Source organism: Geotrypetes seraphini, chromosome 1, assembly GCF_902459505.1.
Source record: "Geotrypetes seraphini chromosome 1, aGeoSer1.1, whole genome shotgun sequence".
Lineage (NCBI taxonomy): Eukaryota > Metazoa > Chordata > Amphibia > Gymnophiona > Dermophiidae > Geotrypetes > Geotrypetes seraphini.
This window is the reverse complement of record NC_047084.1, coordinates 106,132,217-106,157,652: the sequence shown is the minus strand read 5'-3', so window position 1 is coordinate 106,157,652 and position 25,436 is coordinate 106,132,217. Positions and strand designations below refer to the sequence as shown.

General features: G+C 43.6%; 1 protein-coding gene across 11 annotated transcripts in view; it reads left to right on the top strand.

The window, feature by feature from the left end:
- The window catches only part of UBAP2 (ubiquitin associated protein 2), a 553,760-nt gene that overhangs the window by 39,801 nt on the left and 488,523 nt on the right, over nucleotides 1–25,436 (top strand). For all 11 annotated transcript variants that reach the window (XM_033935342.1, XM_033935354.1, XM_033935341.1 and 8 more), the window contains one exon: nucleotides 17,414–17,554. In XM_033935342.1, coding sequence (XP_033791233.1) covers nucleotides 17,456–17,554 — 99 coding nt within the window. In that variant the 5' untranslated portion in view covers nucleotides 17,414–17,455. Of the gene's footprint in view, nucleotides 1–17,413; nucleotides 17,555–25,436 lie in introns of those variants that run through there.

Genomic DNA, 25,436 nt, shown 5'->3' with positions numbered 1-25,436 from the left:
ACTTCAGTAACACAGTAGATGACGGCAGATAAAAACCCGAATGATCCATTTAGTCTGCCCAACCTGATTCAATCTAAAAATTTGTGTGTGTGTTTTTCTTCTCCTTCTTAGCTATTTCTGGGCAAGAATCCAAAGCTCTGCCAGTAGTCAGAGGAGATCTGGCAGCGAAATCGAGCAGAGTCTGACACAGTGGCATTGACGAGTCCAACTCGTCAATTGTGCTTACAATGTGGAATTACAAGAAAGAAAACAGAAGAGCAGCAATCTCGCTTAAAGCACACCAGTCACACTGCCATCTTGGCCATTTCCCAAAATTTGACCAGCCTTTCTAAGTGTACTATCCAAACATGTATGCACTTAGCCTCAGGGATCCCTAGCTGTGGCACTCTGTTTTGTTAGTGTAGGCACAGTTTATTACAGGTTTATACTGTTTCAATTGTTCATGATTGTTATGAAATGTCATGAGCAGATTAGATTTGTTTATCAGGGAGTTTCTCTGTACCCCTCCCTTTTGTCTATGTCCTCTACAGGAGTCACTGTCTGCTTTTGCACGAACTAGAGAGCAGAGGGAAGTCCTAGGGTAAGAGGGGTGGGTCTGAAAAATTATGTAGGAAGATCGCTCCTGCCCCGAAAGCCTGCTAGACCACCAGGATTCAGAGGGAGAAGTGTACTTTTTTACAGAAAGGGTGGTAGATATGTGGAATAGTCTCCAGAAGAAGTGATGTAGACAGAATGTGTCTGAGTTCATGAAGGTGTGGGATAGGCATGTGGGATCTCTCAGAGAGAGAAAGAGATCATGGCTACTGCTGACGGGCAGACTAGAAGGGCCATTTGGCCTTTATCTGCCATCATGTTTCTATAACCCACTCGTCCAATCGATTTACAAGAAAGAAGATTATCAAAAGTAAGAACCTAATTCATTTCCTCCTTGTATGTGGGCTGCAATAAGCAGCCACCAATCGCATTGAAAGCACACTCCACTATAGAAGTTGCTACTTCATAGGCAGAGACTTAGGAGGTTTTGCCTGAGGAAATCTGTAGAGCAGATACTTGGTTTACCCCTCATACATTTACCAGGTTCTATAGGGTGGATGAAGCAGCCACTTTCGGTCTTTCGTTTTGAAGGTAGGCTTCGAGGGCGTGCCCTAGACTCAGGAGACTGCTTTGGTACATCCCTAGAATTCAGGACCACTAGATACAGTGCACTAGAAAGAAAGATTAGATTCTCACATTGATAAACTTCTTTCTTGTAGATGTGTCTAGTAGTCTTGAAGCCCCATCCTGTCAGTGGTTTCTACCTTAAGATCAGTCTGAATTTAGAGAATTCTCTGTCTCATAGATCAGTGTTTCTCAACTTCTTCAAGCCAAGTACCCCTTAAGCCTAACAAATACCAACTGAGTACCCCCACCTAAGCTCCGCCCCTGACTCCACCCCCATATTAATAGTACTAATTGTAATAAGAACATAAGAAGGTGCCTCCGCTGAGACAGACCAGAGGTCCATCTTGCCCAGCGGTCCGCTCCCGCGGCGGCCCATCAGGCCTATTGCCTGAACAGTGGTCCCAGACTAATTTTGTAACTTTCCTCTAATCCTATCCCTATAACCTACCTCTACTCCTATCTGTACCCATCAATCCCTTTGTCCTTCAGGTACCTATCCAAACCTTCTTTGAAGCCCTGTAGCGTGTACTTTCTTCTATCCATTTTATATTTGCATACAATATAACCCAGAAAGCACACTGTATGCAGAGAAAATGTTATCATTTATATTCTTTTTTTTTCTCTAGAGGTCAAGGCAGATGACTTTAAAATAACCAATGTCACCTCAGTAACAACTATAGAAAAACATAATGTAAAATATAGACAGCTGATATAAATTCTCAAAACAGACACATTTTGATCACTAAATTGAAAAGAAAATAATTTTTCCTACCTTTGTTTGGTGATTTCACAAGTCTCTGGTTGCACTTCCTTCTGACTGTGCATCCAATATTTCTTTCTTTCTGCTTCCTACACGCTTTCCCTTCTCTGGACCTCATTCCCTTCCCCAACCAACATCTCTGTGTTTCTCCATGAGTCCAAGTTTTCTTCCTCTCTCCTCCACCCCTATTGGCAACCTCTTTTTCTCTCACTGTCCATTTGTCTTGAGGGATCTAGGCATCTCTCCCACCCCATCTACTGCCACATCCAACATTTCTCCCTCTCTCATCCCCCAGATGATGTACAGCATTTTTCACCACTGTCCTCCAGCCCCATGCACATTTCTCCTTCTATCACCCCTCTCTAACACCATGCCAAATTTCTCTCTCCATCACTATGTCCAACATTCCTCCCCCTTGTATCCCCTTCAATCTGTCCCTCTTGTCCCTCTCCACCACCACATCCAACATTTCTCCCTCTCATCCTTCTATTCATAACATGACATAACATCATACTTCTTAACCGCGTAACCATGAGTTCTATGCGATTTGCAAAAGATTATAAACTAAAACCAATTTAAGAATGACAGACTGAAATTATTTGACCAAGTACTTTGAAAAGAGATAAGTTTTCAGTTGAGTTCTGAAATATTTATTAGAACAGGCTCCAAGCAATAACAATCAAAATTCTCTGTCGTGTGAATGCTAAAGTATGGTCCAGAAATTTCTTACATTTACAGCCCTGAACTGATGGAAAGGTGAATAGGGCATGAGACTTTCTACTATTTTTATATGATGCTACAGAGAATCTATTAACCATATAAAATGGAGCATCTCTACCTCTCTCCTGTCTCTATTCCCAATTTTCCTTTCTTTCCCCATGTGCACCATCTCTCACTCACATACTCATGCCCAACAATTCTCCCTTTCTATTCCCTCCCTTCTATGTCCCAAGTTAATGCCCCCTTCCTCCCTCCCTTCATTGTCCCATGTTCATGCCCCCTCCCTGCCTTCCAGCCTTTGTCCCAATATTAAATTGTATGCCAGGGATCCCTGCCAACCCACCTGCCCCTGTTGAAGCCACTGCCTGCCTGCCTGCCTGCACCCCCCTCCCCCAAAGCTGACCCAGTTACTTGTTGGAGCTGCACTCGCTCACTTCGCCCCCAGCAAACTCCATGCAGGGACGGTGCCAGCAGCAATTCATACGCTGCATATGGCTGACCCACAAGCCTTCCCTCTGACGTCAACTGTGACTTTGGAGAGGAGGTTTCCGGGTCAGCTACTTACGTACAGCGTGTGAGTCTCTGCCTGCACCTTCTTATTGAGGTAATATTTGTTTAGATAAAGAAGCTACCTTCCAGTTTCTTGTTTTATCTGCCTGTCAGGGAAAGACATTTGTGAGGCTGGTTTGCTATAGCACTACATTCTTCATAAAGATACTTTTAACTGTAGGCTGAAAATGTTGGCAGTCATTTGATGCCTTTAGGCATAGTTGTTGCTTATCGTGTACATCTCTAAATGGAAGCAAATGATATTTGAAACTGCTAAGCTGTCAAGAAGGTGCAATTTATTTGCCAAGCTGTTAAAGGAGCAACATTTTGAAACCATTTACTTTATGCTATGGAGGGGTGTGTGTTATATTTTTTGTAGTTTAGTACCTTTTATTTTTTTTATTTTGTTGAGGAATTTAGTAGTACAGAGATAAAGCATTTTCTAGTGCAATAGGTGTGTCATTCTGGACAGTAGGGTATTATTCCCATGCTCGTGAGCCATGCAGAAGAAATCCATTGCAGGTTTTCAGCTCCTCTTTCAGAGGGCTCTATTGCCCTCTTCAGTTTTTCCTTTGGCATGTGAGCCAGAAGGTGTCTTTCTGATCTGCTCTGTATATTTCTTTATTATTTTTGTGTGTTTTTTTTTAGGGGATAACTCATCCTGCATGGAGAAGAAGCAGAATTGGGTCTGCAGCCAGCAGGTGACCTGTTTGGCCAACCTGCAGAAACTATTATGGAGTTTGGGGTCTGTATTCTTAGAAGCTTAGCTTGAGTGCAGGCTATTAGGCATCCAAAGGGGGCTCAGTAGGGCTCTTCATGGTGCCGTCTGCAATTTCGCCTCCCCCTTCGCATGCATGGTTCGGTGTGAGTCTACAGAAGGAATATGTTTTTTATCAAATGCTATATTTTGTAGAGTTGTGGAAATGGTTTAGTACTGATAAGTAAATTTACATTTATATAAAGTTTATTCAGTAAAGGGTTTTGGGTGTATGGATAGAGAGCTCTGTTGACGGAACTAGTGCTTTCCCGCGTATTGTAGGTGCGCGCTTGTTTTTATACTTTGGCAGCAGCGCCACAGCGGTAGTGGGATTTCTCCTTGAGGCAGACTCTGCTTGGCAGTACCCGCGGCCGGGTGGAGGTAAATATTTGGATGGTTCCTGGTGTGTTCTTCACATAGCCGGTTCCTGACTGAGTGCAAGAGGCGTGTGCTTATTTTTCTAAGTTGAGAACGAAGCAGCATTCCTTTATTTCTCTCCAATGTTTATTTTAAGCATTTTATACCATGACAGTGGGAAAAATATTTTAATGGTTGGTTCCGGATAGGTTTTTAATGCATTGTTGATAGAGCCAGCTTATTTCAGCATGAAATAGGCATGTGCTTGGGTCTCCGGCGCTAGCGGGAGGATCGCAGCGTTCACAGAGTTTATTTTGCAGCTGATTTTTAGGTCACTATCCTGCAGCTTCCCTGTTTTCGGGGTTCTACATGTCAGAAATGTTTCAACAGCTTTTGCCACTATTGTGGTGATATACTTTGTGTGTGTGTTTCCCAACTCTCTCTGCTTAAAAAGACTTAACTACTTTAATTGCGACTGTACTGTTATGCCTCATGGTGCTTAAGAAAGAGATTCTGCCTTGTTCTCAGCCGGCCAGTCTCATTTTTTGCCGTTATGGGTCGACAGAAGGTAAATTGCTGCACAGTGATGTTAGCGGCTTGAGAGTACCCTGTGTTTCATATGGGTATCTTCTTGTCTCTCTCGGTGTCCCTGAAGGCTGAGTCTATGTAGGTTTAGAGGTTTTCTTATTCTTTATACCTCTGTGCAGCGCTGTGTGTGTCTGGTAGCACTATAGAATTGATTCCTGAACTGTCCTTTCTATTTCTAGTGTGCAAGGGACTGCAAGTTTCAAACCTTCTCACACAGATTTCTCAGGTCGCCATCTTCTCATGGCACCTGCTAGACAGTCCCTCAAACTGGCAGGAAGAGCTGTAACCAGGGACAAATTACCTATTCTCCCAAATCCACAGAGTAGCATATGCTATGTGGCTGTTAGAATCATCCCTGAAGCTCTCTTTAGGGATGTAAGCTTTATATGATAACAATTAGGGTGCAGATTGTTTCCCATGGGGTGGTCAATGCAGCTTCTAGATTATGTCTAGTACGTCTTCACTTTAAAGGCAGTAAATTTTTGACTAACATTACATGGAATTAGCACTGTTTTCAAAATTTTAACATACTCCATCTTACATCGCAAAGCTGGATTTTTTTCTGGGAAAGTTCCTTTCTTCTTCTAGAATTTACATCTCTTGTCCAGCCGTTCCCTGACTGTCTGCTCTTCATTCTGAAGGGGTCTTCACTTCTTCTGGTAACTCTTTATGCTTTTCTCATGAGGTGGGAGACACTATGATGTCAGGTCAGGGGGCTTTAGGCATTTTTCAGGATGCTTGCAACTTTGAATCTTCCTCCCATTTCAGATTCTTTCTTGGAGTGACCATGTATTGAGCTTCCAAAGGTTACATTCGTGCGAGACCCCTTTTAAGTGTTACTGTTACTCAGGGCAGTAGTTTTAGTTCTTCCGGAACTAAGGGAAGTTATTCCATTTACTTCATAGTGCCTAAAATGGGGGAATTGGTCAGACGGGGGCTGGATCTCATTCTGGTAAATTAGTTTATCAGAGTTAGACATTTCCGGAGAAAAACTATGAGAATGTTTACAATTTCTCTTTGGACACCGAATTTGCACTATCTTCACTTAGCTCTCATCGAGCAGCGCAATCAGTTTTGGCAGATGCCATTTGGCCTAGCCACGGCTTCATGAACATTTTTGAAAATGAGGGCAATAGTGGCATTTTGGCGCAAACAGGAGATTCGGGTACTTTCTTTCTTAGACGACTGCTTGATTCGGATGTCTTCCAGCCAGGTCAATTTGTCAGACACAAACGGGTGATTTCTTTTATTTGAACTTCTTTTCTTCAATTCTTTGGATGTGAATCTTCAAATTTCCAAAGAGCTCTTTTTTCCTGTACTAATTATTGCAATATCAGGGGATGTTGTTCACGTGGGAGAGGAATGTGTTTCTTCCCAGAGACTGGGGCGACAGGTTACAGTCGCAGGTTTGCCTTCTTCAGTCACCAAGAACAAGAGTATGGATTCTGTACAGGTTCTAGGATCTATGGTGGTGACTCAACTGGGAACTTCGGCTTGCTTTCACATGAGAATGCTACAGCAGTCGCTTTTGTTCCAGTGGTTCCCGCTATCTCAAGGCTCCAATTGTAGTATCTAGTAGGCCCCTCAAGCATCGCTCAATATAATTTGGTGGCTCAGTGAGATTAATCTTTTCAAAGGTATGCCTCGGTCTTTGCTGGGCTGGCTCAAAGTCACCAGACATCCCAGGCTGTCGGGTTGGGAGGCTCAGTGCCTTCAATTCTCAGCACAAGGAGTCTGGTATTAAGAGGAGACTCAGTACTCGTTCATTCTTCTGGACTGAAGCATGGTCAGGCTACCATTTCTGGAGTTTCAGACCATTCTTCCTGAATGACGATAAAGATCTTTTAAGACAGTGTTATGACAGTGGTATTTCTCTATGGAAAGTACGTGATGTACTCAGTTGGCGAGTACAGTAATGGTTCTACTTCAATGGGTGGAATCTCATCTTCCTCTTCTGTCAGTGCATCATTTTACAGGACAGAAAAAGGGTTTAGATAGACTTTCTCACCACAAAATCTGAGCATGAACCGTCTATTGTATGTTAAATGTACAGTGCTGTGTACACCTTTCAGCGCTTTAGAAATAATAAATAGTAGTAGTAGTAAAATCTACATCCTGGAAATTGGGAACTATTTGCTCAGTCGTTCCAGCTCTTTGTATAAAGGTGAGACCTCCTAGAACTAGACCTCATGACCTCGTCTCGAAATTCAAAGCTTCCTAGCTTCTTCAGCAAACGCAGAGAGTGGCAGTCGGAGGGGGTAGCAGCGTTGCTTCTTTCTCGACTCTGGTTTCTCTTTTTAAGTGTTTTCCCCTGGTTGATGATTGGATGGATTTGCCATCTCAAGCTCGCTTTCAGGGCACAGTAATTAGAGAATCTCCGGATTGGCTGCGCCATCCTTGCTATGCGGATCTGATGAGTCTTTCGATAGCCGAACTGTTGAGATTCCTGGTATCTCAGGATTTACTCACCTAGGGTCTGATCAACATGGATATTTGTCCTATTTTGGTATTACGACCTAGGTTTTGAAAAGTTATGGCTGATGTGTAAGGTTTATGCAAAGCAGGTTATTATCCCAGGACAAGCAGGCAGGCATTCTCACATATGGATGACGTCATCTGACGGAGCCCCAATGCGGACGCCTCACAAGCAGACTTGCTTGAAGAAACTAGAAGTTTCGAGTCACCCGCACCACGCATGCGCGAGTGCCTTCCCGCCCAGCACAGGGCGCGTCTCCTCAGTTCTTAGTTTTCCGCGGAGCCGAGAAGTCCTTCTTTGACTCTCTGCGTTCAACTTGTTCTCTTTTGCTTTCTCTACAACCACGGTTGGTGTTTTTTTCTTCACGAATCGCTGTTTTATTTTTTAAAAAAAATTTTCCGTTCATTCTACGGGACGGGACACTCGGCCGCAGCCCACCAGCTTCGACTTTGCGGTGGCTATTTTTCGGATTATGTCCCGGCCTGCTACAGGCTTTAAGAAGTGTGGCAAGTGTCGGCGCGCAATCTCTCTCACGGACCCTCAGACGCTGCCTCAAGTGCCTTGGGCCTAAACATCATCCCACGTCGTGCCTGCCTTGCCAAACACTTCAGCCTCGTGCTTTTAAGCGTCGTTGCATTCTGGTGGACAAGCTCTTCGAGATGGAGTCTTCGACTAATCCCTCGACTTCAATGACGTCTTCGGCCTCGACTTCCCTCGAGCCTTCTTCTGCGCCTCCTGCTTCCACCTCGAGCCTCATCAAACCTTCATCGTTTGCAGCGGCTCTTGCTTTGACATCGTCTGCTGTAACTTCCCCTGTTTCCTCAGGTCAGATAGCTCAGCAGTCGGTTCTGCCGGTGCTGATTAAGGTGTCTAAGGCTACTAAGTTGAAGCACACTCACACTGCCTCGAAGGAACAGTTCCGGTTTCAGACGCGGATCCAACCTTGTCGTCTTCTTTCCAGACCATTTTAGAGAAGCAGTTTCTATAGTACCATACCATTATGGGTCCTAAACTGCTTCCTATTATCCTGCCTGGGCATTCAGCAGACTCCCGTGAGGTCGAGCCGCTTCCTATGTCCCAGTCGGAGTCACACTCTTTGCAGGGAGCAGAGTCTCTGTGACTGTCTGGTCTGCCATCCAAGCACGAAAAGCAAGGAGCAGAGTCTTTGCGAGTGCATCGAGGTTCCTCTTCCAAGTCTCTGGAGCTTCGATCTACAGCCTCTAGTCCTATTCATACATTGGCATCGGCTGCTTCCGTCTCTGAGGCGAAATCTCCTCGATCCTCGAGATCTGGTTCTAGACACAGTTCTCACCATCATTCGAGACCTTCATCGAGGCATTCTTCCAGGCATCGTTCTTCGCAGGATAAACCATCTTCCTCGAAGCCTCGCTGTCCTCCAACCTCGACCAGATCACCGACTCCTTGTTCGAGGTCTCCGATACCGGACCTCGAGGATATTCCAACCTCAATTGCCTCGACCAAGTCACTGGGTTCCTATGACACTTTTTTCCATGTCGAAGCTTCTTCGACGCATGCTGCCTTGACGTCCTCGAGTCCTTCTCGAGACAAGGCATCGCCAGATCAGCTCTCTTTCTCCTCTTTCCTCCGACAGATGGCTGTGGACTTGGACGTCAAATTGGATACTGGCTCCAAATATTCTAAGGAATATCTCGAAGCCATGTGTCTTCCTCAGCCTCCAGCAGTCTCTCAAGCTTCCACTTCATAAGCTTTTGGACCAGACTTTTGCTCGATGCATGGAGACTCCCTTTTCCATACCAGCAGTTCCAGGGAAATTGGACTCGAGGTATAAGACTGTGCATCGCAAGGGATTTGACAACTCACAGTTATCTCATCAATCCCTTCTTGTTGAATCGTCCTTGAAGAGATCCCATCCTTCCAAGGTCTATGCTACAGTCCCTCCTGGACGGGAGGGAAAAACTAAGGACAAATTTGGACGTCGCATCTACCAGAATGCTATGATGTCCTCTAAAGTCCTCAATTATAATTTTTATTTCATTACTTATTATGAATTTCTTCTTTCCCTTCTGCCGAAGTTTTTGACTTATATAGATAACCACATGCATTTTGAATTTCAAGAAATCATTGCTTCTTTTTTTCAGTTATGTCTCCATCTCCTGCAATCATCTTACAATGCCTTTGAGTTATCTGCCCGAGCGGCTGCTTGCTCTGTGGCTATGCGTCGTCTTGCCTGGCTTTGTACCCTAACCTTCAAGACCGCTTGGCTAACATTTCTTGTCAAGGCAGCGACCTCTTTGACGAGTCAATCGATGCGGCCACATAAAAAATTATCTGACCATGAAAAATAATTTGCTTCAATCATCAGACCTAGACCTAAACCAAAGCCAGCTCCTGCAAAGCCTGCACGCCCTGCTGTCACCTATCAAAGGCGTTTTGCTCCAAAGCCGGCTTCTTATACTCGCCCTCCTTTGAAAAAACAGCCACCTCAGAAGCAACAGAAATCCCAACCTTCTGCTGCACCTAAGGCTTCTCAGCTTTTTTGACTGTTTACACCAGAGCATAACCTCCACCGTTCTGCTCCTTTTCCCCCTATAGGAGGTCATCTCCATCATTTTTACAACAGATGGACAATAATTACATCCGACCTCTGGGTGCTTACCATAGAAACATAGAAACATAGAAAAAAAAAGCGGCAGAAAAGGGCTACAGCCCACCAAGTCTGCCCATTCCAAGTATCCCCCCCTGAATTTACTTCCTTAAAGATCCCACAAGAGTATCCCATTTATTCTTAAAATCCGTCACGCTGCTGGCCTTTACCACCTGGAGTGGTAGTCTGTTCCAATGATCCACCACTCTTTCGGTGAAGAAGTACTTCCTGGAGTCGCCGTGAAACTTCCCTCCCCTGATTTTCAGCGGATGTCCTCTGGTGGTCGAGGGACCCATGGGCCAGGAGATATCATCTTCTGGCTCGATGCGTCCTGTGATGTATTTATACGTTTCGATCATATCTCCCCGTTCTCTTCTTTCCTCGAGTGAGTACAGTCGCAACTTCTGTAGTCTTTCTTCATATGGGAGATCCTTGAGCCCCACGACCATCCTGGTGGCCGTTCGCTGAACCGACTCGATCCTTTGCACGTCCTTTCGGTAGTGTGGTCTCCAGAACTGAACACAGTACTCCAAGTGCGGCCTCACCATGGCTCTGTACAACGGCATTATAACTTCAGGTCTCCTGCTGACGAAACCTCTGCGGATACACCCCAATACCTGTCTTGCCTTGGAGGAAGCCTTCTCCACTTGATTGGCAACTTTCATGTCTTCACTAATGATCACTCCCAGATCACGTTCCTCCGTGGTCGTAACCAAAGTCTCGCCATTTAGTACATAAGCTCTACGCGGGTTTCTCTTGCCCAAGTGCATTATCTTGCATTTTTTAGCATTGAAGCCTAGCTGCCAAGTATTTGACCATTGTTCCAGCAGCAGTAGGTCGTGTGACATAGTATCAGGTAATGAGCTTTTGCCTACTATGTTGCAAAGTTTGGCATCGTCGGCGAATAGTGATATCCTTCCTCTAAGTCCTTGTGTCATATCTCTTATGAATAAGTTGAATAGAATTGGGCCCAGGACCGATCCCTGCGGCACTCCACTGATCACGTCCGACGCTTCAGATGGGGTACCATCATCATTTCACTCTCTTCATTTCACTCAGGTTCCTCCAGAACTTCCTCCAAGAGAGTATCCTTCCAATCCATCCCAGACCATCCTTCTTCTTCAGGAAGCTCAAGCTCTGCTTCGCCTCCATGCCAACGAACCGGTTCCTTTGGACCAGCAGAACAGGGGGTTTTACTCCCGTTACTTCCTTGTTCTGAAGAAGGCGGGCGATCTGCGACCCATTCTGGATCTCAGGGCTCAACAAATTTCTAGTCAAAGAAAAGTTTTGCATGTTATCCCTGGCATCCCTTTATCCCCTCCTCGAGCAGAACGACTGGTTATGCTCTCTGGATCTCAAGGAGGCCTACACTCATATTCCCATCCATCCGGCCTCCCGTCAATATCTCAGATTTCGGGTGGGAATCTGCATTACCAATACAGAGTTCTACCCTTCGGCCTGGCCTCGTCTCCCAGAGTGTTCACCAAGTGCCTGGTAGTGGTAGCCGCAGCTCTATGGAATCATGGTCTTCAGGTATTTCCCTACCTAGACGACTGGCTCATCAAAGATTTCACATCTCAAGGGGTTATTGTAGTGACCCAATGGACTACCTAGTTCCTACAAAGTTTGGGATTCAAAATCAACTTTCCCAAATCTCAACTTCAACCTCTCAGAATCTACAATTCATTGGAGCTGTTCTGGATACTGTCCAACTCAGAGCTTTCCTTCCACAACAATGTCTGGAAGCTCTGCTTCACCTCTGTCACACAGTGTCTTCTCGCTCATCCATCTCTGCGAGACACATGATGGTGCTTCTGGGTCACATGGCCTCCACAGTACATGTGATTCCTTTTGCCAGACTTCACCTCAGAATTCCTCAGTGGACCCTGACAGCTCAATGGACGCAGGTTTGCGATCCTCTTTCTCGACACATCACATTCACTCCTTCTTTGAAGAAGTCTCTCCGTTGGTGGATGCTCTCTTCCAATCTTTCCAGAGGCTTGCTTTTACAAACGCCCCCTCATCAGAAGGTCCTCACAACAGACTCGTCGACCTACGCTTGGGGCACTCATCTCGATGGTCATCTCAAGGCCTCTGGACCTGTACGGATCGTCAGTGTCATATCAATCAGTGGGAACTCAGAGCGATCCTCGAAGCTCTCCATGCTTTTCAACATCTCCTTCACGACACAGTAGTCCTCGTCCGCACGGACAACCAAGTCGCCATGTATTATGTCAACAAACAGGGAGGGACAGGGTCTGCCTCCATTTGTCAAGAAGCTCTGGAAGTTTGGGACTGGACAATCCGTCACAACACCTTCCTCAAAGCTGTCTACATTCAAGGGTCTCAGAATTGCTTGGCGGACAACTTGAGTTGTCTCCTGCAATCTCACGAATGGACTCTCCATTCCTCGTCTCTTCATCACATTTTCTCACAGTGGGGAACGCCTCAGATAGACCTCTTTGCAGCTCCCCACAACTACAAACTGCCTCAGTTCTGCTCCGGGATATACTCTCCTCACCGCCTCGAGGCAGATGCTTTTCTTCTGGAATGGACAAATCTTTTCCTCTACGCATTTCCTCCATTCCCTCTCATTCTCAAGACTCTAGTCAAATTGAAGAACGATCATGCCACCATGATTCTAATTGCTCCTCGGTGGCCGAGACAACCATGGTATTCCCTTCTACTTCAACTCAGCAGCAGGGAGCCATACCTTTTCCAGTTTTTCCTTCTCTGCTTACACAGAGTCAAGGATCTCTGCTTCATCCCAACCTGCAGTCTCTACACTTGACAGCCTGGTACCTCTCAACATAACCCCTCTTCAGTTTTCTCAATCTGTAAGAGACGTTTTAGAAGCTTCTAGAAAGCTTACTACTAGACAATGCTATCACCAGTGACCCCTATGAACCCGGAAGTATAAATTCCAGTGCCATTCTGAGCTGGGTGTGGATGGAGCAGGAGAGAATGTGATTGCCCTGATGCAGCCGTTGTTCGGCGAAACAAGAGCCTTGTTGGTGACATCCAGTTCCTTGTCTTTTTTCAGCGTGAGAAGTGCTATAGCAGGAAGATCTACTTGCTACTGTTGTTGCCATCGTCAGAAGATAAGTGAACTGTTTTGTTCTTTTTCTGGCTCCCTGTGCACAGTGGTGGCTTTGGTCCCATTTTGAAAAGTTACATTTTGAAACGTGTGGAGTTTTTTTGCCTATAATACAGAGCAGGACTGGCTTAAGAATTCATTGGTTGCCGTCCGTATATTGTTGATAAGTTGAGGCTTTTTCTCCACCTATTATAAATGTACCGCTAGGCTAATAACAATTTTTTTGTTGATTGTATTTAAATGTCTCTATCATATCTCCCCTCTCCCGTCTTTCCCCCAAAGTATACAGATTGAGATCTTTAAATCTGTCCCCATACGACTTATAATGAAGACCACATACCATTTTAGTAGCCTTTCTCTGGACTGACTCCATCCTTTTTATATCTTTTTGAAGGTGCGGCATCCAGAATTGTACACAATATTCTAAATGAGGTCTCACCAGAGTCTTATACAGAGGCATCAATAACTCCTTTTTCCTACTAGCCTTACCTCTTCCTATGCACCCTAGCATCCTTCTAGCTTTCACCGTCACCTTTTCAACCTGTTTGCCACCTTAAGATCATCACATACAATCACACCTAACTCCCGCTCCTCTGTCATGCCCATAAGCTCTTCACTCCCTAATCTGTACCGTTCCTTTGGTTTTATGCAGCCTAAACGCATGACCTTGCATTTCTTAGCATTAAATTTTAGCTGCCAAATTTCAGACCATTCTTCAAGCTTCGCCAGGTCTTTCTTCATGTTATTCACACCATCTGGCTTGTCTACTCTTATTGCAGATTTTTGTATCATCCGCAAAGCAGCAAATCTTACCCGACAACCCTTCAGCAATATCATTTATAAAAATGTTAAAAAACAGGCCCAAGAACAGAACCTTGAGGCACACCACTGGTAACAACCCTTTCCTCAGCGTGATCTCCATTGATCACTACCCTCTATTGCCTTCCACTCAACCAGTTCTTAACCCAGCATGTCACTTTGGGACCCATCCCGAGTGCACTCAGTTTTTTTTATTAAAAATCTGTGTGGAACACTGTCAAAGGCTTTGCTAAAATCTAAATATACCACATCTAGCGCACATCCTCTATCCAATTCTCTGGTCACCCAAAGAAATTGATCAGATTTGTCTGACAAGATCTACCTCTAGTGAATCCATGTTGCCTCCGGTCCTGTAATCCATAGGATTCTAGAAACTTTGACCATTCTCTGTTTTAAAAGTATTTCCATTTATTTTCCTTATCAAAGAAGTCAGTCTTACTGGCCTTTAATTCCTTACTTCTTCTTTACCAAGGCTCCTTTTTGATCTCCTTTGAAATGCTTCCCTCTTGGATTTTACACTCAAAAACGTTTTTCTGGCATGTTCCCTTTGGTATATGTTAGAACTAAAGGCTTTGTTTTGCAGGGAGCCTTTCCTCCGTATTTTGGAGACAGGGATTTTCCTTCAGATGGTGCCTTCCTTCCTGCTGAAGGTAGTTTCAGCCTTCCACATTAATCAGGAAGTTTTTGCCTGCCTTTCAACTGACAGGTTCCAAGACATCATATATCTAGATTTCCAAAAAGCCTTTGACAAGGTGCCCCATGAACGTCTACTCCGGAAACTGAAGAACCATGGGGTGGAAGGAGACGTACATAGATGGATCAGAAACTGGTTGAAGGGTAGAAAACAAAGGGTAGGAGTGAAGGGTCACTACTCCGACTGGAGGAGGGTCACGAGTGGTGTCCCGCAGGGCTCGGTGCTCGGGCCGCTGCTATTTAATATCTTCATAAATGATCTAGAAACAGGAACGAAGTGCGAGATAATAAAATTTGCGGACGACACTAAACTATTTAATGGAGCTCGGACTACAGAGGACTGCGAAAAGTTGCAAAGGGACTTGAACAAATTAGAAGAATGGGCGGCGAAATGGCAGATGAAGTTCAACATTGAAAAATGTAAAGTATTACATGTGGGGAGCAGAAACTCGAGGTACAACTATACAATGGGAGGGATGTTATTGAATAAGAGTACCCAGGAAAGGGACTTGGGGGTAATGGTGGACATGACAATGAAGCCGTCGGCACAGTGTGCAGCGGCCACTAAGAGAGCGAATAGAATGCTTGGTATAATCAAAAAGGGTATTACAGCCAGAACGAAAGAAGTTATCCTGCCGTTGTATCGGGCGATGGTGCGCCCGCATTTGGAGTACTGCGTCCAATATTGGTCGCCGTATCTTAAGAAGGATATGGCATTAGTCGAGAGGGTTCAAAGGAGAGCAACACGTCTGATAATAGGTATGGAAAACCTGTCATATTCTGAGAGATTGGAGAAGCTGGGTCTCTTTTCCCTGGAGAAGAGGAGACTTAGAGGGGATATGATAGAGACTTACAAGATCATGAAGGGCATAGAGAGAGTAGAGAGGGACAGATTCTTCGAACTTTCGAAAAATAAGAGAACAAGAGGGCATTCGGAAAAGTTGAAAGGGGACAGATTCAAAACAAATGCTAGGAAGTTCTTCTTTACCCAACGTGTGGTGGACACCTGGAATGCGCTTCCAGAGGACGTTATAAGGCAGAGTACGGTACTGGGGTTCAAGAAAGGATTGGACAAATTCCTACTGGAAATGGGGATAGAGGGGTATAGATAGAAGATTACTGCACAGGTCCTGGACCTGTTGGGCCGCCGCGTGAGCGGACTGCTGGGCACGATGGACCTCGGGTCTGACCCAGCAGAGGCATTTCTTATGTTCTTATGACACAGGACTGCCTGTTGAAGAAACTGGATGTGCGCAGAGTTTTCTGCGTTATCTGGAAGTCATCAATGAGTTTCATCTATTTGACCATTTATTTGTGCTGACTCTTTCAGTTAAGCGGGGTGCTCCCACTTCAAAGGCCACAATTTCCAAATGGATCTGTAGGGCCATTTTGTTAGCCTACATTCTTTCTGGGAAACAGTTTCCATCAAGGCGCATTCTACCAGGAGAGTGGCTTCTTTGGGGGCTGTAGCAAGATCTGTCTCTCTTGAGGATATTTGCAGAGTGACAACGTGGTCTTCTCTTTACCTGTTTGCCATGTTCTACAGAGTGAATGTGGCGGCAAGACAGGACTCCGCCTTCGGGTCCTTGGTCTTAAGGGTCGGCGCAACAAGCCCACCCTAGCTTTTTGGGGGACTGCTTTTGTGACGTCCCTACTGTCTAAAATGTCTCACCTTGGATGCCTGTCAGCCCTTGGGGGCTGGGATGAATTTGTATTTATTCTCAATTTATTGGGGAGTACTTTCTGAGTTTCATTGAAGCTTGTGTTGGCATTTAACTTGCCTGTTGAGTTAGTTCTTGAACAGAACAATTTGTTTAAACCTGTTGCTACAGGTGCCTCTACTTCACATGTATTGGGCGGTTCTATGTGCTTGGGTACTAATTTAGGGTAAGCTAGAGAGCCTAGTGAAGTACAATACAGGCACAACGTTAGGGTGCTGAGGCTGTAGCTTTAACCACTGTACACACTCTCCCTACTCTAGAATGTCTCACCTATCTACTGGAAAAGAGCTTACCAGGGTTAAGAACATAATCTCTTTATACGTTTGAGTGGATCCGATTACTCCTATTTTTGGATTTGTATAATTCCAAGGGGATAAACTCAGAAGTAATGAGAATGTTTTTGCTTCCCAGTGGAAGTGACAGAGGCAAAACAGTAACAGAATTCTAGAAATCATGACTTAAGTACTAATTTGGTAAAAGTGAACCAAAATCCAGAAAAGATCTTAGATTTATAGCATTGAAATTAGAATTGGATAAACTAGATAGGTTTCACCATCCTTGTTTGCTAATTACTATTTATTTATTTACACATGCTTGATATACTGCCCTATGTAACATAATAGCAGGCTGTTTTGCAAAAAAAGACTTGAGCAAGAGTCAAGAGAGAGGAAAGAAAGGGGAAGAAGAAAGATGGGGAAGCTGGGTATTAAATGCTTGCATGAATAGCCATGCCTTGAGAGATTTTTTGAATGGTAATGTAAGAGGGTTCTGATTTAAGTTGAAAAGGCAGCGAGTTCCAAAGTTTGGGGGCAGCTTAAGAAAATCCTGTTTCCTGGGTAAGATCAAGTTGTATTTGACAGATGTAGAAAATGTTTGCATTAACTATTTCTCCCCATGTGTTGTTTGTAATGCTTAAAATATGCATTTTCTCATTGGACTTGCCGGGTCTTTGGGGGGTGGGGGATTGTACAAGGGGATGCTAAAGTATAATTCTGGAACAACATCTATGTATATTGTTCATTTCACTGTTATTTCATTGGTTTGTTCAATAAATTTGTTTTACATTAAAATATGCATTTTCTTTTTCAGATTTTCTATTTTGTACATAACATTATTTTGTATATACTGTATATGATGACTTCAGTGGGCACTGATCGTTCCCGAAGTACTCGAGACAAAGCGCAGAGTCCAACTGCACAGACGCAGCCACTGCCACAGAAACAAGTGCAGGTTTGTAGTATTGAACCTTAACTAGCATTTAGATCAGTATTGTCAAATATCTTAAAGTCTTGGTCCTTGCAACCAGTCCTTGAGGCATTCCAGTGGTTCAGTATTTTTAGGATAGACCTAATGAATATGCATGAAAGATTTGCATATACTGGAGGTAGTAGAGCAGATAGATTTTAAAGATTGCCAGATTTTATCAGTCAACTGCTGATTCAAGTTGTAAATAGGGTCAACAAACATTATTTTGAATGTGTGTATGCAAACAAGATGGGAGAGTTAGAACATATTGCACCAGATGAAAAGATAGTTAAAGTATACATCTCTGAGACCTGGTGGAAGAAAGTTAACCAGTGGGATATGTCATATCAGGTTACAAATTATATTGCAGCAACAGGATGGATTGAATTGGTGGAGGGGGTAACATTATACATTAAAGATGGCCTTGAATCTAATAGACTAAAATTTTTACAGGACCCATTCCTGTTCTGTCTAGTTATGAGACACCCCCATTTTTGGATGGAGGGAGGGTTTTGGTGGTAGGGGTTTGGGGAATGCTTATGTTTGCCTTCTTTTTTATGTTTACTTACCTCAAACAATGGGGGGTGGGGGCCTGCTCGAGTTTGTGCTTTTGTACTCACGTTGATGGCTTGACTTGTTGTTTTTATGAGGCTGCCAGTATGGCAGTACTGTCTTTTCTGGTTATTATGGCACCATGTCATCCATCAATCTGGGTTTTATTGTTGTAAGTTGGGTTTTGGGGGGGATGGTGGAGTTGGGTTTGTGCTCCTCAGGGCTCATAAGAGTCCAGGACCCTGAGTTGGTTTTCTTCTGGAGAGGGGAGTCAGGCAGAGATGTCCCTTATCTCCTCTGTTATTTGATATTGTATTGGAACCTTTATTAATGGCTATTCAACAAGCAGAGGAGATTCGGGGTATTCCTTTTGCTGGTCGGGAATACAAGGTTTCTGCATATGCAGATGATAATTTTGCTTCATTTGAGAAATCCTGAATCTACTATTCCATATTTATTGGACTTGATCAAAAGATTTGGAAAGTTTTCAGGATATAAAATAAATTGGAATAAATCAGAAATCCTTCCGCTTAATATACATTCTCAAAAAGGATTGTTTGATAATTTTCCTTTTCTTTGGAAAGAAGAGGGTATAAAATATTTAGGAATATGGATTTATAAGTCACTGGAAGAAACAATGAAAATAAATGAAAAATATTTATTGTTAAAGGTTACAGAAATGTGTGAGCAATGGAATCTGTTACATTTATCTTGGTGGGGGAGAGTTCAAACAGTGAAAATGATGATTTTGCCTGTGGTGTGTTATCAAATGGGAATGTTACCAATTTATTTTCAAAGTTCTTTTTACAAAAAATTGAATAGTATTCTTATCAAATTTATTTGGATGGGCAAAACTGCTAGAATAGCTTTAGTATCTTTACAAAAATCAATTGAGGAGGGAGGGAGGGGTACATTTTCCAAATTTCTATAGGTATCATCAGGCCTATATTCTGCATCAGGGTATGTACTGGATCCTGCCTGACCTCATGGAACATTATCCAGAGTGGTTCATTTTGGAATGGAAAATTATGTCCCCAATGTGTTTGTCTCATGTATTAGACATTAAACTACCTAGTTATGCTAAGGATAATAACATTATTTTGGATACTTGGAAGACCCTGTGATGTATAAATAAATTAACTGAAATTCCTATAGAACAGTCTTTGTGTCAATCACTATGGCTAAACTCCAGGATACAAATAGGCGGGTCAAAAATTGCCTGGAAAGATTGGAAGCAAGTAGGCATAAGAACATTAGAGCAGTGTTTTTCAACCGGTGTTCCGCGGCACACTAGTGTGCCGCGAGATGTTGCCTGGTGTGCCGCAGGGCCGCCGGGCCCGGAGCTGACAGGGGGCCCGAGGCAGGGGCGCCAGTAGCTCGCCAAGGCAAAGTGAGTCGATCACCCAGGACTCACTTTGTCTTGGCGATCTAATCTATCGAGCCGATAAGTCTTCTTCTCCCCGACGTCAATTCTGTAGTTGGAGAGGAAGTTCGGGCCAGCCAATCGCTGCCTGGCTGGGCGGAACTTCCTCTCCGATTGCACAGTTGACGTCAGGGAGAGCATGCGTCCGCGTCGGCTTTGGGGCCTGTTATCCATTGGTGGGTCCTGTTCCCCGATGGCAGTGGCAGTGGCTTGGGGAACGGCAGGGAGAAAGAAAGAAAGGGGGCAGGCAGGGAAACGGAAGGAAAGAAGAGAAACAGAAAAAAAGAAAGAAAGGTCAGGGAGAGAGGAAGAAAAAGTTGGGGTAGGGAATGAGGTGTGGAGGAGAGAAAGCATACAGGCTGATAGAAGGGAAGAAAGATTGGATGCACAGTCAGAAGAAGAAAGTGCAACCAGAAATCACCAGACAAGGTAGGAAAAATGATTTGATTTTAAATTTAGCAAAGTGGAGGCAGTATTACCACAGTTTTCAAAGGAATTTGCCCAAATAACTTTGCCCAAATAACTTAATAGTTAACTGGGTAAATTCCCAGAGATGAAAACTTCCCTTCACTTACTATGCACAGTTCTGAATTTATATCTGCTGTCTATATTTTACAATATGGTCACCTTTTACTAAACCGCAATAGTGGTTTTTAGCGCAGGGAGCCTATGAGCGTCAAGAGCAGCGCTGGACATTCAGCGCAGCTCCCTGCGCTAAAAACTGCTATTGTGGTTTAATAAAAAGGATGGAGGGTATATTTGTCTATTTTTGTATGCTATAAAAACCAAATACAGAGAGAGACTGAGAGCTGTTGACGAAGAGCTACGTGTGTGTCTTTCTTCCATTCCAGCCAGAATATCAGCTTTGTGTTCAGCCAAACAGGCCCAGGTTTCGCACTGAATAAAGTATTTTATAATTTTTATAATTTTTATTTCGTAATAAAGTAATTATAAAATACTTTCTTTGTGTTTATTTGATTCCTATTCAAGAGAATTACTTTATATATAGTCAATATAAGCAGAGAGTTAAATTTTTTAACATTTTCTAATGGTGGTGTGCCTCGTGATTTTTTTCATGAAACAAGTGTGCCTTTGCCCAAAAAAGGTTGAAAAACACTGCATTAGAGGATGTTACTTCAAATGGAAAACTGCTTGATTTTTCATGGTTGCAACAATCTTTTGGTATCTCAAAATTTCAATTTATAAATGGCTGCAATTGAAGCAGGCTATTCAGAAAGGGTTCCTTGAGTGGCGTAATTTGAAAATTTTTTATAGCCTGCAATTCCTCTGTTTCCAGGCTAGGGCATCAAGCCGCCAAGTGGTATAAATTAATATCTGAACTTATGAATAAGAAACCCAAAAATGCTCTTAGAGACATTTGGAGCATTAAGATTAAGCAGTATATTTCTGCATCTTGATGGCCACGTATTTGGTCTTGGAGGATGAGGTGTACGGCATCAGCATCTATGAAACAAACTTGGTTCTTTTTGTTACATCATTCTTTTTGGACCCCAGTTAGATTGAATAAGTTAGATAATTCTAGATCTAATAGATGCTGGCACTGTCACCTAGACATAGAACATTAGACCATCTACTGTTTTATTGCCCTAAAATTCTGATTTTTTGGAAATCAATTTGGGGACATAGTAATAATATTTTAAATTCTGAGATTCCTTTAACTTATGAAATAATAATTTGTGGTACCATTTTGCATATCAAAGATCCCCTAGATAAACATAAAAAAGTCTCTTTTTAATTATGACAAGTACGGCTATAGAATTGATTACACGAAACTGGAAAAACTGGGATCGTCTCAACTTTGCATTCTGGTGGGCAAGTTTATGTCTAATATATAAATATGAGAAAATGAATGCTGTTATATTAGGGAATAATGAAAATTTTAAATTTGGGGCCCATTGTTGTCCTTTGTAGAATCTCTATACAGTGGTACCTTGGTTTACGAGCATAATTCGTTCCAGAAGCATGATCGTAAACCAAAATACTCGTATATCAAAGCGAGTTTACTCATAGGAAATAATGGAAACTCGCTTTGATACGTTCCCACCCCCCTCCCGAGGCCAGCGGCGCTGCTCTATTCCCCCCCAGAAGAACCGGCATTGCTCCCCCGAAGGCCCCCCCCTGCGATCCGGCACCCTCCCCCCCCCCCCCCCGCCGCGACCAGAAGTCCCCCAGACCCACCCGAACCCGCTTCTTACTTTCAGCTCGGCCTTGGCACCGGCATGTCCTGTGCGTTGGTGCCGGTGCCCGAAGATCGGTCTCCTCTTCTGTGCTGAGCCTTGAGCATCTGCGCATGCTCAAGGCCTGCAAGTTCACGTTCTTTCTTCTCATCGAGATAAGGGATTTCAACAGTTGGTTTCCACCCTTCTACAGCTAAGAAACATTTAGTTCAATCCATCTATGATTGTTTTCAGTTGTCCTCTCGAGCTTCTTCTATGTCTATGGCCATGAGATGGCTGACCTGGCTCAGAGTGGCAGACATGGATGTTAGATAGATTGTGAGCCCACCGGGACAGATAGGGAAAATGCTTGAGTACCTGATTGTAAAAACCGCTTAGATAACCTTGATAAGCGGTATATCAAATCCTAATAAACTTGAACTTGAACTTGATGTTAACCTTCAAGATTGCTTGGCTAACATACCATGTCTTGGTGATGAGCTTTTTGGGGATACAATTGAGAATGCCACTCAAAAGCTTATCGTTCATGAGAAATCTTGGGACTTGTTAGTTAAGCCAAAACCCAAGTCTTCCACATCACATCCTTTTAAGCCTTCTATGTCTTTTTGACTGCTTACTCGAGAGCATAGTTTCAATCCAGTTGTCTCTGTCTCTTCCTCATCCCATAGGAGGTCATCTGCAAATTTTTTCTCATCATTAGGAGTTAATAAAATCTGACCTCTGGGTTCTCAATATCATACGGGACGGGTACTCCCTTCATTTTCTGACCATATCTCCAGATCATCCTCCAAGAGAGTCTATTTCCATTCATCTTCAGTTCTCCCTTCCTCGGAAGGTTGAGAATTTTCTATTTCTCAGTGCCATCGAGAAGGTTCCTCCTGAGCAAGAGAACACGGGATTTTACTCTTGTTACTTTCTCATCACCAAGAAGATGGGAAGGGGGGGGTCTTTGACCTATATTGGATCAACAAATTTCTAGTCAAAGAAAAATTCAGAATTCTATCCCTAGCAACGTTGTATCCCCTATTGAATCACAACAATTGGCTATGCTCTTTAGACCTAAAAGAAGCCTACACTCACATCCCGATTCATCTGGCTTCCAGGAAGTACCTCTACAAGATTCTACCCTTCGGCCTCGCATCCTTTCCCAGAGTCTTTACCAAGTGCCTGGTAGTAGCAGTGGCCTTGAGGTCTTAGGGCTTTCAAGTCTTTCCCTATCTGGACGACTGGCTCATCAAGGATCTCTCTTATCAGAATGTCCTTTCAGCGGCACAATGGATGGTATCTTTTCTTCAGAATTTTGGATTTGAAATCAACTTCAACCATCCCAGCACCTCCAATTCATTGGAGCCCTCTTAGACACGACTCAACTCGGGGCATTTCTTCCTCAACAACGTCAGGACGCCCTTGTTCAACTCTGCCATCAGGTTGCTCAGACTCTCTCTCTTTCAGCAAGACACATGATGGTTCTCCTAGGGTACCCTCAATGGATTCTGGCTTCTCAGTGGTCACAGGCTCTGGATCCTCTCTCCCAACACATTGCAGTGACCTCATTTCTTCAAGAATCACTACAGTGGTGGATGCAAGCTACCAATCTTTCCAGAGGTTTGCTTTTTCAGACACCCCCCTCCCCCCTCAGAAGGTTCTCACGACAGACTCATCAACCTATGCCTGGGGAGTTCATCTGGACGGCCTATTCACTCAAGGTCTATGGACCACCACAGATTGATACCATCATATAAATCTGTTGGAACTCAGAGTGATTTTCAATGCTCTGAAAGCTTTTCAGCATCTCATACATGATCAAATTCTCCTTGTCTGGATGGACAGTCAAGTAGGATGTACTATGTAAACAAGTACAGGATCTTTCGTTCTCTGTCAGGAGGTCAAAAGATTTGGAATTGGGCAACATCTTTCTTAAAGCCATTTATATTTAGGGCAAAAGGAATTCTCAGGCAGACATGCTCTTCAACCACATGAATGGACTCGGAATTCAGCAATTCTCCATTCCATTTTCTCTTAATGGGGGACACCTTACAGATCTCTTTGCGTCTTCCCACAATCACAAGCTACCTGTTCCCGGCTCTACTCACCTCGTAGCCTAGAAGCGAACTCTTTTCTCCTGGATTGGATGAACAAGTTCCTGTATGCGTTTCCACTTTTCCCTCTTGTTCTCAGGACACTTGTCAAGCTCAAGCAGGAGTCTGCCACCATGATTCTGAAAGCTCCTCGGTGGCCCAGAGAACTGTGGTTTTTCCTTCTACTACAACTCAGTACCAAAGAACCAATCTCTTTACAAATGTTTCCATCTCTTTTCACGCAGAGTCAAGGGTCTCTTCTGCATCCCAACCTTCAGTCTCTCCATTTGACAGCCTGATACCTCTTGGGCTGAGTTCTGCTGAGCTTCACATCTCTCAGCCTGTTCCTCCAAGAACATAAGATTAACCACTGCTGGGTCAGACCAGTGGTCCATTGTGCCCAGCAGTCTGCTCACGTGGCGGCCCTTAGGTCAAAGACCAATGCCCTATTGAGTCTAGCCTTACCACTTATGTTCTGATCCAGCAGGAACTTATCTAACCTTTTCTTGAATTCCTGAAGGGTGCTTTCCCCTATAACAGCCTCTAGAAGAGCGTTCCAGATTTCTACCACTCTCTGGGTGAAGAAGAACTTTCTTACGTTTGTACAGAATCTATCTTCTTTTTAACTTTAGAGAGTGCCCTCTCTTTATCTCCACCTTGGAGAGGGTGAACAATCTATCTTTCTCTACTAAATCAATTCCCTTCAATATCTTGAATGTTTTCATCATGTCCCCTCTCAGTCTCTTCTTTTCAAGAGAGAAGAGGCCCAGTTTCTCTAGCCTCTCATTGTACGGCAACTCCTCCAGTCCCTTAACCATTTTTGTTGCTCTTCTCTGGACCCTTTCGAGTAGTGAACCTACCTGATATTTTATTTTTATCACTTGGCTTCCCTAGTTAAATATGGAGCATATTGGACACAAAATCATTCGTCACTAGATCAACCTACCTGATATTTCCATATATAATCTGCCCTCTATGTCTATTTGGTGTAATCTGGTACTCAAACGAAAAGGTAAGCCCTTTATGTGGAAAAAATGGCAAACTACTGGGCTTTGGCATATACAACAATTATATCTCAATGATACCTTGATACCCTTTGATACATTATGTGTTCTTTATCCAGGCATTCATTGCTTTCGCTCTCAGTGGCAAACTTTAACATATGCTATTTCTGATATTGATTTGAAATTTTCCTCTCTTGTATCTTTTTCAACTATTGCTAACTAGTGTGATTTAACCATAGCTCAAGGGAAGGCTATCTCCTTCAATTATCTCATCTTCAGAGAAACCCATTTCAAACTGGTATCTGATTTCCCGCAACAATGGATGAAATAATTTTCTGCTACTACATATCATGTTGATTGGGACAGATTCTGGTCTAAAACTAATCGCTCGTCATTATCTTTGCTGCTTTCACAATCTTTATACTTTCTAATGTGGCATGCTAAGTGGACCACTTTCTGCATGTGGAAAGCGAAATTAAGACTGAATGCAACTTGTTGGCACTGCAATTCTGATGAAGGTACGTTAGCTCATATGCTTTTTCATTGTGCTCAAATAAAACTTTTTTGGCCCCAATTTTGGAAAACTATCGGAGACATTACCAACTGTTTTGC